The sequence below is a fragment of the Camelina sativa genome, chromosome 9 (genome assembly GCF_000633955.1).
Source record: "Camelina sativa cultivar DH55 chromosome 9, Cs, whole genome shotgun sequence".
Taxonomy (NCBI): Eukaryota; Viridiplantae; Streptophyta; class Magnoliopsida; order Brassicales; family Brassicaceae; genus Camelina; species Camelina sativa.
In genome coordinates, this window is record NC_025693.1 from 30617308 (window position 1) to 30629992 (window position 12685).

Here is a 12685-nt window from a genome sequence, read left to right on the forward strand (position 1 = left end):
TGATGACAAGGAAACCACCGAAGTAAAGGAATCAATGTGATTGTTGAACCTTTAATTTGTCCTTTTTTCCAACGCAATCTCCGTAATCTATTTAATCATCTTAAAACAAACTTAATTATTCGTTATTTAATCATCTTAAAACAAACTTAATTATTCGTGAGGTTTGATAATTATGTACTACTACTACTGTATTGTATTACCAAAAGGAGAAGGGAACCTAGAAGAGACCCTCTCCAAGGGGCCACAATGAAGAAAAATGATACCCTAACCTTCTCTAAACGCAAAAGCAAGGCACCCCCACAAACCCAAATCAGTGCAACATTATTGTCGTCTCTTTTAAATTTTCGTTTTTGTGTATTCTCCTTTTATTTCTAAAAACAAAAACAAAAAAAGTCTAATAAAAATCACGGAACAAGACCGATCTACTTTGCTCACATGCTTAAAAACCCAAATAAAGCGACCAAAAACCAAAGAAACAAAAACATTCGAACAAAACATTTCTTTAGAAGAAACATTATGGGGTTTTGCTTCTCCAAATCTCAAACCCATGAGATCCCAATCTCTTCTTCTTCCGATTCTAGCCCTCGTCATCACTACCAACCTCTCCCTAAACCAACCGTTACTCAAGGCCAAACCAGTAACTTCACCTCCACTCCTCAGCCCAAACCCAAACCGGCTCCCCCTCCTCCTCATCATCCTTCCTCCTCCTCCGGTTCTCAAATCGGTCCAATCCTAAACCGACCAATGATCGATCTCTCAGCTCTCTACGACCTCCACAAAGAACTCGGCCGTGGCCAATTCGGAATCACCTACCGATGCACTGNAGAAACAAAAACATTCGAACAAAACATTTCTTTAGAAAAAACATTATGGGGTTTTGCTTCTCCAAATCTCAAACCCATGAGATCCCAATCTCTTCTTCTTCCGATTCTAGCCCTCGTCATCACTACCAACCTCTCCCTAAACCAACCGTTACTCAAGGCCAAACCAGTAACTTCACCTCCACTCCTCAGCCCAAACCCAAACCGGCTCCCCCTCCTCCTCATCATCCTTCCTCCTCCTCCGGTTCTCAAATCGGTCCAATCCTAAACCGACCAATGATCGATCTCTCAGCTCTCTACGACCTCCACAAAGAACTCGGCCGTGGCCAATTCGGAATCACCTACCGATGCACTGACAAATCCAACGGCAGAGAATACGCTTGCAAATCCATCTCAAAACGTAAACTCATACGTCGCAAAGACATCGAAGACGTGAGACGTGAGGTCATGATCTTGCAACACCTCACGGGTCAGCCAAACATCGTCGAGTTTCGAGGCGCGTATGAAGACAAAGAGAATCTTCATGTCGTCATGGAGCTCTGTTCTGGAGGAGAGCTCTTTGATCGTATCATCAAGAAAGGGAGTTACTCTGAGAAAGAAGCTGCTAATATCTTCAGACAGATCGTTAACGTTGTTCATGTTTGTCATTTCATGGGCGTTGCTCATAGAGACCTGAAGCCTGAGAATTTCCTGCTTGTTAGTAACGAACAAGATTCTCAGATCAAGGCTACTGATTTTGGACTCTCTGTTTTCATCGAAGAAGGTAAAACGTAACGTTAAATTCATCTCTTCTTGACTTCTTGATTACTCAAATAACGACTACTGTTTCTTTTCTAACGTTAGAACCAAAATTAAGTTTCTTGTTTAAAAGATTTGTCTTTGCTTTTACATTGAGTAATTGAGTGTGTTTAGGAGATAAACCATTATGTTTAAACTTGTTGTAGAATCAAGAAAAAAAGATAGCGACATTGTATCTCCGTGTGGGGTTAATCTAGTGTGACACCAAGTCAACTTCGAAAACGACTTGGGTCAACCCAAGTCAACAGATGTTTCCCACAAGACTTCAAAAAATGACAACAAAAAATATAAAAATTCACACCAAAGACTTTTCAGACCGAAGGGCTAGTATTGAATCTGTTTGAATGTATATTAGGCTAAACTTTGATACTGCATATTGAAATCCTTACGTGCATATGACAAATTTTATGTAGGCAAAGTGTATAGAGATATAGTTGGGAGCGCATACTACGTTGCACCTGAAGTTCTACATCGAAACTATGGGAAAGAGATCGATGTATGGAGCGCGGGTGTCATGCTTTACATTCTTCTCAGTGGTGTTCCTCCATTTTGGGGAGGTATGCAAAAACAATTTGAATCTAAAGTTTATTGTTACATACTCAACTTGAAGAATGTTAAGACATAATATCCAACGTTATATTTGGTACTCTTTCTTTAGAGACCGAAAAGACTATATTTGCGGCGGTTTTGGAAGGGAAACTGGATCTTGAGACTTCTCCTTGGCATACTATATCGGAAAGCGCAAAAGATTTGATTAGAAAAATGTTGACAATAGATCCTAAAAAAAGGATTACAGCAGCTGAAGCACTTGGTATGTTTTGCAATGCATATACATTTGTAACATATTCTACCTCCGAAAGTCCTAACTAACCGGTCTTTTGTTGCGGTTTTTGTTTTATTCAAACAAAAAAAAACAGAGCATCCATGGATGACAGACAGCAAAATATCAGATAAACCTATCGATAGCGCTGTTCTCATTAGGATGAAGCAGTTCCGCGCAATGAACAAGCTTAAGAAACTTGCCTTGAAGGTAAAGTATATGATTATTTTCCATCTCCAAGTTGATTTCAAGACCGGTCTAAAAAAAAAATGAAATTTTGAAATTCTCTGTTTTTATAATTAGGTGATAGCGGAAAACTTATCAGAAGAAGAGATAAAGGGATTAAAGCAAATGTTTAAGAACATGGATACAGATAGTAGTGGAACCATCACTTTTGATGAACTAAGAAGCGGGTTACATCGTCTTGGATCTAAGCTTACAGAATCTGAAATCAAACAACTCATGGAAGCTGTAAGAAAAAAACAAATATATATATATATATATATATATATATATCCAAATATCCAATTGTTTAATTATCAAACCATGCAAAACTTTTTAAATTGTTTTATGTTGATATATAGGCTGATGTGGACAAAAGTGGGACGATTGATTACATTGAGTTTATAACAGCAACAATGCATCGCCATAGATTGGAGAAAGAAGAGAATTTGATAGAAGCATTCAAATTCTTCGACAAGGACAGAAGCGGGTTTGTATTCTTAGTTCTTATACACGTCTCCTTCTAATTCACCTAAATAAAACACAACTAACACGTTATTCCTTTTTAAAAAATCAGGTTTATCACAAGGGATGAGCTTAAACATTCCATGACACAATACGGTATGGGTGATGATGCGACCATAGATGAAGTTATCGATGATGTTGATACCGACAACGTAAGGAAAACATTTACTTCTGATTCTTTTTTGTTTCGGTCTAATGATGATGGATGATGATGATGATAATGATGATGATGATTGTGACTGATATATAGGATGGGAGGATAAACTACGAGGAATTTGTGGCGATGATGAGGAAAGGAACTACAGATTCAGATCCCAAGCTGCTCAGATGATATACTCAACTACAATGACGGATGCTTTGCTTCTACTATATAAATAAAGTAAAGACGTACGATAATAAACCCGAATGAGATGAATTAATGCATTCATATATATGCTTGTCTTTCTTGGTATGTTATATAAAATGAATTCTATGTACCAGCGTGAATATTAAAAAAAAAAAAAAAAAAAAAAGTTTCGTTTAAGATGACTCGTTTTGTTTTTGCCATTTTTCTCAAGGAATTTTGGTTATTTAGATAATATAGTTTTGTTTTATGATAATGTTTTTCAAAAAATGAGTCAAGCATGTTTATGAAATTTTTGGAAGCTCACTTTTAAGTTATTACAAAGAAATTATATTCAGGGTATAAAATGTAGCGTGGAAATTTTACGTGGATAGATCTCATATGCGGCAATTTTATTAAGCTAGATCACATATTTATCCAAAGATTAACACAAAAATTAAAATATTTCTTTTGTTGTTTCAAAAATTTCTGATTTCAGTCAGGGGAAACTATATACAATTATACATTAACATTAGCATGTATGCACTTACAAGAGGTTTATTCATCTTATCAAAAGAAAGATCTACCATATTTCCACTTTATGCATAAATTTTTCATAATTTAATAATTTACAAGTTTGTGATGTGTTATATTAGTTGACATGAAGACAAATTCAATTCAATATATAATGGATGTCAATGCATCCTCAAATATTATCATGTTATGGAGTGTTAAATGAAAATGACATTTTGGAGTCATTTGAAATGAAATGATTTTTGAGAAATTAATGAATGAGATAATTTAATGCATTTTAGCTCAAACTTAAATTTACAAAATTCCAAAGCATGTTTTTAACTCAATGTGTTTTATACGCACATATGTTGTGCATATGTAGAATTGTCAGTTTGATCAAATTTTATAATCTATGTTGAAGATAATTAGTCATGGGTAGATGATGATATTTGTTACGGTATAAAACTCATCGGACAAAGAGATTATGAACATGTAAAAAAATGACATGACTGAGTCCACCATTTTTTTTTTCTTAAATTGTTTTTTAAAAAATATTGCCGAAAATAGTGAAATTTATAGGGTGTTATTGATATATTGATTTGCAAATCTATATAGGATTTGAAATTTCTTATTGATTATGAAAATCAAAATAAATGGATTTTGAAATAACATGTTTTACCCTTGGATCTGAATATTTATATTTTTCATTTTCAAGTTTATTTAATACATATGTATTATGGATTTTGAAATCCAAAAACAAATCACTAAATGAATAACATAGGATTTTAACTAGCTTTTATAAATCATAGAACTAATAACATATAATTTTGATAATTATTTTAAAATCAAAGATTAAATAACACTTGATTTTTGTTTAGATTTCTAAATTCAATAAACTTTATAAACCAATAACCCTAACTCCATGAACCAATTATTATGCAGAGCTCTTGATAAAAACACAAATCAAGTGACAGTAAGATGAATTGTCAGAGATCCAAATGACATATCAAAGGGCTAGGGAAAAAGCTGAGGATTAGTAAAATTGGGGACAACAACTACTCCTTTGGAAGCTGAAGCAAAATTTGTTTTGAAGGTGATTGTCAACTACTAGATACTACACAACCAACAGTAAGGAATCATCCAAAACATCAGATTATGAAAATCACGTTTTAATTATGTATATTTTCATTTCACTAAGAGATGTTGTGATTCCGTTGCACATCTACTAACAAGACATGTTACTTTCAATGTTTTATGCCTCTTATTCATCAGTATTTGGATTCTATAAATTCATCAATATAAATTATTTTTCGATAAAAAAAAATGATTAAACTGCCGTAAAGCTAGCTAATCAAGAGGTGAATTTAAAAATTAAACTGGATTTCTTTTAATAGATCCATAAAGCCTTGTTAAGGCCCATTTATAATAAAGTCAGGATTTAGAAGCTTTATTTTTTTTTTACGGCAAGAGTACGAAACCTCTAGCGCATCTAGAAGCTTTCAAGTTGTTTCAGTTTCAGATACCAAAACCGGGTTTTTTGGTTTGAAGTTGACGAGTGAGTGACGACGACGATGCTCTCAATCTCTCAGCTGCCGAGTTTCTCGTTAACCTCCGTCAAATCCCTTCGTTATCCTTCTTCTTCTCCTTCTTCGTCTCTCTCTCTCTTCTTCTCCTTCTTACCTAGAGTTTCCAATTTCGTCAGAGCAAGTTCTGGAACCCCCAATTTGGTCGCCTGTACTCCTACGGAGAGCATCATCCCCAGAGTTAACAACGCCGGTCTCAAAATCGAGGAGACAGTCGATTCCGTGCAAGGAAAGATTCGGATTGATTCGTGGATCTCTTCTCGTGTCATTGGCGTTAGCCGAGCTCGTGTACAGTCTAGTATTCGATTGGGACTCGTCACCGTCAATGGCCGAGTCATTGATAAGGTTTTCACTTCGGATTCAATTTCTTTAATTTTTTTTTTCAATTATCTTAATCCTTCTCAATCTCTCTTCCAGGTTTCGCACAATGTTAAAGCTGGCGATGAGGTCAATTGTACAATATCAGAGCTTCAACCTTTAAAAGCTGAAGCTGAAGATATACCATTAGATATAGTTTATGAAGATAAACACCTTCTTGTTGTTAACAAACCAGCTCACATGGTAATCACATTCTCTCTATATACTAAAGATTATGAGATTGAATCGTCATTATGATTTTTAAGTATCTTTGATATGTTTAGGTTGTTCATCCTGCGCCTGGGAATCCTAGTGGCACGCTTGTTAAGGGAATACTTCACCATTGTAGTCTTCCTTGTGTTGCTTATTCAAACACGGAAGAAGATGATGATTCCGATGATGAATCTTTTTCAGATGATGAAGAGATGACGACCTCTTCTAGTTCATATGCTGCTTCTGTTCGTCCTGGTATTGTTCATAGGTTGGATAAAGGCACCACTGGTTTGCTCGTTGTTGCCAAGGTTAGTGTTTTTCTTTCTTCTTCTTCGTCTGGTCGCTGCTCTACGAGCTACTATTCTTGCTTCTTCTGGATTTAACAAAATGTGTAATGGCAGGATGAACATTCTCATGCCCATCTAGCGGAACAGTTTAAGCTACACACAATTGAGAGAGTATATGTAAGTCTTACTACTGGGGTTCCTTCTCCACCTCAGGGGCGTATTGAGATACCGATTGGTCGTGATTCGAGTAATCGGATTCGTATGGCTGCTATACCTGGAGGAGTAAGCAGTGGAAGAGCCCGCCATGCTGCTAGTAGGTGATGAGAGCAGTTTCTTACTAGTGCATCAAGCACTATAAACACTGCATCTATTCTTCAGAATAAATATATATATAAAAATCTCTTTAAGAGTGGTGAAGTGATACTGATATGCCCAAACAATGTTCTCGTAGGTATAAGGTAATTGAAACACTAGCTGGAGGTGGCTCTGCATTGGTTGAGTGGAGATTGGAAACCGGCCGTACCCATCAGGTATTCTCAAATTGTTCACTGTGACACTCTGTCCACAAGTATCTTTGAAAGTCTACTACTTTTTTGTTTATGTTACTGCCCTGAGTCATCTATTTCCAGCTGTTTTGAACAATTGAACTTGTGATGTCTGAAAAGTCTTATTTCTACCATCTTGATTTGAAGTAGATACGTGCTCATGCTAAGTATATGGGAGTTCCTCTATTGGGTGACGAAGTGTATGGTGGAACAAAAAGCATGGCCCTTTCTCTTCTGCAGAAAAGAGTCTCCCGCAGTGATCAAGAAGAGATCATAGAGCTAATTTCCAGACTGGATAGGCCGTGCCTTCATGCTATAGTTCTCGGGTAAGATAACTCAAACCTCAATCATATATTCTCTAATAATAAACTTAGGAGCAGAACCAATTAACAACTGCTTTTTCAACTCTGTTTACCTTCATAGCTTTACGCATCCATGCACCGGGGAAATTGTAAAGTTCTCATGTCCACCACCTCCAGATCTTGCAGAGATAGTAGGCTTGCTTCGTAGAAGCGGAAAAGAAAACGTAACCCAATTCTCTCTGGTTTTCTAACTAACCTCGTTCCTTAAGACTCTGTTTTCGTTACAATGATTTTGGTTATAGACTTATACTGAGACATCTAAGTCTTGCTCTTTGCTTTCCGCAGGTAAACTAATCTCTCGACTTTGGTTTATAATTCATCACAGCCAATGATTATGGAGATCTAAAGAAGGGAACTCATCTTCGTTATGATGATCTTACTCGTCTCTAGTGATATCTGACGAAACAAAAGAGATTATAGATTCCAATTTATTGGTCGTTGAGATGTTGCAACAAGTTATTCTAGAATCAAAAGCCTTGTTTATAGCTTGTAGAGGTGTGTATGTATACAGACTCTTCAATGACATTTCAATGAAAATCTAAGTCGTACAACACTCAAACATGACAAAGAACAAAAAAAATCTCCTAGCATCTTCTTCTTCTCGCAACCATTTGCAGCAATAGTTCCAAAGGCATCAAGAAGAAGAGCCTTACAAACATGTCAATTTAGCTCAACAGATTTAGTATTCGATTGAAACATTCCTGCACGGTTGATCAACTCAAGTCACGGTTTTTTCTCGATCATCTCTCTCTGCTTCTCCGCAAGCTTATCCAAAGCAGACGAAACCGCATCGCTTCCATTGATCAGCAGCTTTGTGATAACCTCCGGATCCGTCTCAAATCGCGCCGCCTCAAACTCCTTCCTAGCGTTCTCTCTCAGCACGTCCCTCCATAGATTTCCCCTGGAATCAATCCACATGAAGAACCGAGTCGCTCGTAATATGTCTCTGTACAAACTCAGCGCTTCCCGGCGCGTGCTCGTCAGACGCTGCCTGTTCAGCAACGCGGCCTCATCGTCGTCGATAACTTTGTTCTCTTTTTTCGCTAGATGTCTATCGAGAAGCTCCTCCACGGTGTCTGGACCTTCGTGCAGGAGACGTCTCGTCGACACGGCGCTCCGAGCAATCAGATCTAGACGACCTGACAGATTTCGCCATTTCTGAAGCTTCGCAGCCATCATCGCTCTCTACACCAAAATTGAAAATTTTCGTCTCTTACAACGACATGGCAAATGGGCTTATTCATAATGCTATATAGACCCATTTACAGCCCAATATAAACGCTCAGTCGCATAGAATTATCTATTTATCCTCAAACTCAAACGACGTCGAGTAGATCAATTTGAACCTCCTTTGGACTTTGGAGTGTGTTTTGGCTTGTATTCCATTTCCACAGAGGGAGAAGAGAGAGCGAACAGTAGAAGAAGTGAAGAACTAAGCAAGCTTCCATTAATAGTAATACTACGGGTGCAGCCTTTTTATATCTCTTCCTGTAAACTCAAACGTTGTGACTCATCACGAAGATGAGAATTAGAAAGATGGCGGTCTTAAACACAATGACTTGAAAATGGCATAAACAATCTGTCACGTGCATTCAGAAAGGATCTGAGAAGATCAAGAAGAAGCTGACATACAACTTTTAAGCTTAAATACAGTAGATGGATATATATACTTGCCAGGTCAAAATCAACATACATTGTTCTAAAGATGAAGATAGAAGCGGTTGAAAACACACAAAACGAGTAAAGAAGATTTAAAACAAAATGAACAATTATGAGAAACCAAACGGTCTCTTACTTTTCTGTTTAACTGAAGGTGATGCAATGCTATACACTCTTCAAATAAAAATTCTGATCAGCTTTGTGGTTTAAACTCTCTCTTGCGTATACTTTCCATCTCCATAGATTTGTTATTTTCAACGAGCAACATCAAATTCTCTTCCACCTGAATCTCTGTGACACTTATATCCCTATTATTTTGACGTTTTTCCCCAACGAGATCGTTTCTGTTATAGTGATGTTCCATTGCAACCCATCGAGAAAGGGTTTCAATATTGCAAGAGAAGCTTTATAGATGGGTTGCAGCAGAAGATGACTAAAACAAAAGTGGTATGTTCGAGAAAACGTCAAAAAGAATAGAGATCTTAATATATGTATTTCACAGATTAAAAGAGAATACAATGTTTGCTCGCTAAAAGTATCAATCAATAGAGATGAAGAACACTGCAAGCAAAGAGCTTAAACACAAAGATGACCAGAATTTCTACTTAAAAGAATCTAGCATTGCATCCACCTTCAATTAAAAGCAGAAAAGCTTACAAAAAGAACATATCATCTTTACATCAACCAATGCTTATTAATTAATGGCCTTGCATATCTAACATCTCGTCAAGTCCTTTAACTCTCTCTAAACCTTCACTAATCAGATACCGAATCTTCTGTTTGTCGTTGCAGTCTCTGTTCTTTTCCATCTCTTCCCTAACTGTCTGTTTCAATTCCCCTGTATGAATCCAATCACAAACACACTTATTACACGAACGTACTACCCAAGGCTTATTACTACATTCCATGAACTTTTTGTTCAAAATCTACTAAACCCCCTAAATTGCAAGATTTTGTAATCAATTAGATCTACGGTGAACACAAATTTCTTGTGTCTGAGAGTTTCAGATGTATTATATGATTCGCGAGATAGTGTTCGGGAACAAGAAATGAAAAGACGAACCTCTAACATGAACAGGAGCTCTGTGAGCTATCTTCAATGCTTGTCGGTAAAGCTTGAGAACTCGAGCCCTAAGGATAAAGCTCTGCAAATCCAAGGCTTGAACCATCATAATTTAATCCCCACCCGTTGAAACAAGAATTCACGCTTGAGAAAAGGATCTCTCGATTCAGAAAACCTGAAATCGAAATCGAAATCGAAATCGAATTTAGGGCAAGAGAAGTTCTCCTGAGTTAAAAAAAGAAAAAAAAAAAAGATGGGAGAAGAAGAAGTCACGTGTGAAGCACATGACGGTGAATTAATGAAACGGTGTGCAATACAGGTTTAAGTGTAAACCGGTAATCAGTATTAATCGTGAAATTACCGTAGCCTTGGTTTGGTACGATTACTTAATGGTTCCCAACTTTGGGAATCTCTCCGAACCATCGCAGTACTGCAAAGAGACAAATTAGGTAGCTTCAAAAGAAAAAAGAATACTAAGGTTGGATTAGCATCGTGTTTGACTAATATTGATTTTCTTAATCCTCACTAGTGGACAGTTTAGCATTATTTTCTCCATTGTTTTTGGTTTATTTCGGTTTTTGTCACATTTTTCAGCCTAATTAAATAAATCGTTTACTAGTTGTTCGTGCCTTGGTCTTGTGTGTGGACTAATAATAGTAATCTAATATTCTCCCATTTTTTAAAGTTTTTCTTTGAAGCACGAAGTAGTAAATCCAAAGATATCACTTAATTAAACAGGAAGTTCGGCGATTCAATAAAGACACAACATGTGATTTAATATAGTTCTCTTATTCAATTATTTGCAGAAGAAACAAAAACACACACATGGTAAAAATATTTAAGCCTAATGATTATTTGTTTATTGTCGTCATTACGCCATTATTCTGAATTGAAATACGCATATTACATGTTGTGTTGTAGAAAAAATGTTTACATTGGTCATTTTTAATCTTTCAAGTTTCAACAACTGGTTTATTTTACAAATTTGTGAGGCGTTTGTAATTAGTAAAAATACTAGCTCCAACTAGTTCAATGCATCGTTGATAAGTTCTAACTTCTACTTTCCAATATAGTTGAATTTTTCTTGTTTTTACATCTTGTAGGTCCAAACTATCAAACCCCTATTTCAAAAACGAATAATATACTATTTTTGATTTTTAGACTTTTAAGACCCAAACTAAAGTCAAATTAGTAATTAAACTAATCGTCATCGAACCATAAAGATTAAAATTTATCTACCTTTAAGCCTTTTAGGTAGTAGCAATGTAGTAGCTAGTAGTAACAAAAAGAGGAAACTTGCAACAATCGAACATGCCTTACGCATTTTAAAATTTTAGAAGTCGGCCGTATAAAAACACAAAGGTCTTTCTTGCTTTTTAGATCACAATTGACCAATACTCTCCTCCAATCCAGGCAACATCGTTGACCTTTTCAAACTCATTTCCTCTCTTTTTCCTTCTTCTCACATCATAATAGATCCCCAAAAGAACAAAAAATACCCACAATCCTCTGTTCTCATCTACGATTTTTTTTTTGCTTTTCTTGTAATCATCAATGGACAGTAAACACCATACTTCGACTTCAAAACCTAAGACCAAGAACAAGCTCTTGCAGATGCTTCCCAAAGCTATGTCGTTCGGACATCGAGTTCCACCGTTTAGTCCAGGAAGAGATCTCCACCACAACCATCACAGTAACACGGCGTCTAACAAAATGTTTTTCTCTGGTCCTATGGTTCCTTTGGTTCCTAACGCGGCTAGGGTTAGAAGAAACAAAAACGACGGCGTTTGGGACGAACCTACTTCACCTAAAGTCTCTTGCATCGGCCAGATCAAGCTTGGTAAGTCGTCTAATAAATGCCCAACCGGTAAAAAGAACAAAGCCACTGCTGCGTCCCTGATACCTAAAGTCTCTAAAACGTCGTCTTCCTTGACCAAAGAAGATGATAAAGGTCGTGTTTCGAAGATCAAACGTTTCTTCTCGTTCTCGTCGGCGAACACCGCATCAAGAAAATCTCATCCCACCGCCGTCTCCGCCGCGGATGAACACCCTGTCACGGTGGTTTCCACGGCGGCGGCCGTGCCTTCGTTAGGTCAGATGAAGAAATTCGCAAGCAGCCGTGAAGGTTTAGGTGGATTTGATTGGGCGGCTGAGATGAAACTTGGAGAAGAATCGCCGGCTGATCATCACCGTGGTTACTATTCCGACGACGACACGAGAGGAGGTAACTTGAGAGACGATGATGACGACGACGAAGACGACATAATAATCCCGTTCTCAGCTCCGTTAGGGTTAAACTTAAAACCAAAGAAAGAAGTTAACTTGTGGAAGAGAAGAACCATGGATCCACCTAAACCACTTCATCTTCAAACCACTTAGATTAAACTTTTCATCTCCATTTTTTTCACCTTTTTACTTTCAATATATATATTTAAATTAGTGGTATCCAAAACTGTAAACTGATCATCATACACAATAAATCTGGATTTTGCTCTTATGTGTATATGTTGAAGACTATATATTGTGTTGTTGTTGATGATGATGATCGTTCACTTCGTTTTTTTTTTTTGTGAGTATTCTAGTTCACTCCACGTC

At 36.9% G+C, this 12685-nt stretch overlaps 5 protein-coding genes across 7 annotated transcripts; 3 read left to right on the forward strand and 2 right to left on the reverse strand.

Annotated features, from left to right (window-relative positions):
• Nucleotides 425-3696, forward strand: LOC104713265 (calcium-dependent protein kinase 29). 3 transcript variants are annotated; one of them, XM_010430351.2, is made up of 9 exons: nucleotides 425-537; nucleotides 882-1584; nucleotides 2033-2176; nucleotides 2278-2430; nucleotides 2537-2649; nucleotides 2743-2910; nucleotides 3024-3151; nucleotides 3239-3338; nucleotides 3437-3696. In XM_010430351.2, the coding sequence occupies exons 1-9, from the start codon at nucleotides 436-438 to the stop codon at nucleotides 3515-3517; spliced, it is 1692 nt and encodes a 563-aa protein (XP_010428653.1). In that variant the 5' UTR covers nucleotides 425-435; the 3' UTR covers nucleotides 3518-3696. The 3 variants fall into 3 exon arrangements, with proteins under 3 accessions (XP_010428653.1, XP_010428651.2, XP_010428652.1); XM_010430349.2 differs by having other exon boundaries at nucleotides 425-513; nucleotides 867-1584; nucleotides 3437-3695; XM_010430350.2 differs by lacking the exon at nucleotides 425-537 and having other exon boundaries at nucleotides 832-1584; nucleotides 3437-3695.
• LOC104713267 (RNA pseudouridine synthase 2, chloroplastic) lies at nucleotides 5511-7921 on the forward strand. Its single transcript, XM_010430354.2, has 8 exons — nucleotides 5511-5949; nucleotides 6022-6165; nucleotides 6246-6482; nucleotides 6576-6778; nucleotides 6913-6991; nucleotides 7157-7332; nucleotides 7430-7532; nucleotides 7654-7921. The coding sequence occupies exons 1-8, from the start codon at nucleotides 5593-5595 to the stop codon at nucleotides 7660-7662; spliced, it is 1308 nt and encodes a 435-aa protein (XP_010428656.1). The 5' UTR covers nucleotides 5511-5592; the 3' UTR covers nucleotides 7663-7921.
• Nucleotides 7766-8603, reverse strand: LOC104713266. Its single transcript, XM_010430352.2, has one exon. The coding sequence runs from the start codon at nucleotides 8545-8547 to the stop codon at nucleotides 8092-8094; it is 456 nt and encodes a 151-aa protein (XP_010428654.1). The 5' UTR covers nucleotides 8548-8603; the 3' UTR covers nucleotides 7766-8091.
• On the reverse strand, nucleotides 9500-10348 carry LOC104713269. The gene is made up of 2 exons (XM_010430355.2): nucleotides 10091-10348; nucleotides 9500-9865 (listed from the first exon to the last, which is right to left on the reverse strand). The coding sequence occupies exons 1-2, from the start codon at nucleotides 10197-10199 to the stop codon at nucleotides 9726-9728; spliced, it is 249 nt and encodes an 82-aa protein (XP_010428657.1). The 5' UTR covers nucleotides 10200-10348; the 3' UTR covers nucleotides 9500-9725.
• On the forward strand, nucleotides 11338-12655 carry LOC104713270 (uncharacterized protein At1g76070-like). The gene has a single exon (XM_010430356.2). The coding sequence runs from the start codon at nucleotides 11645-11647 to the stop codon at nucleotides 12467-12469; it is 825 nt and encodes a 274-aa protein (XP_010428658.1). The 5' UTR covers nucleotides 11338-11644; the 3' UTR covers nucleotides 12470-12655.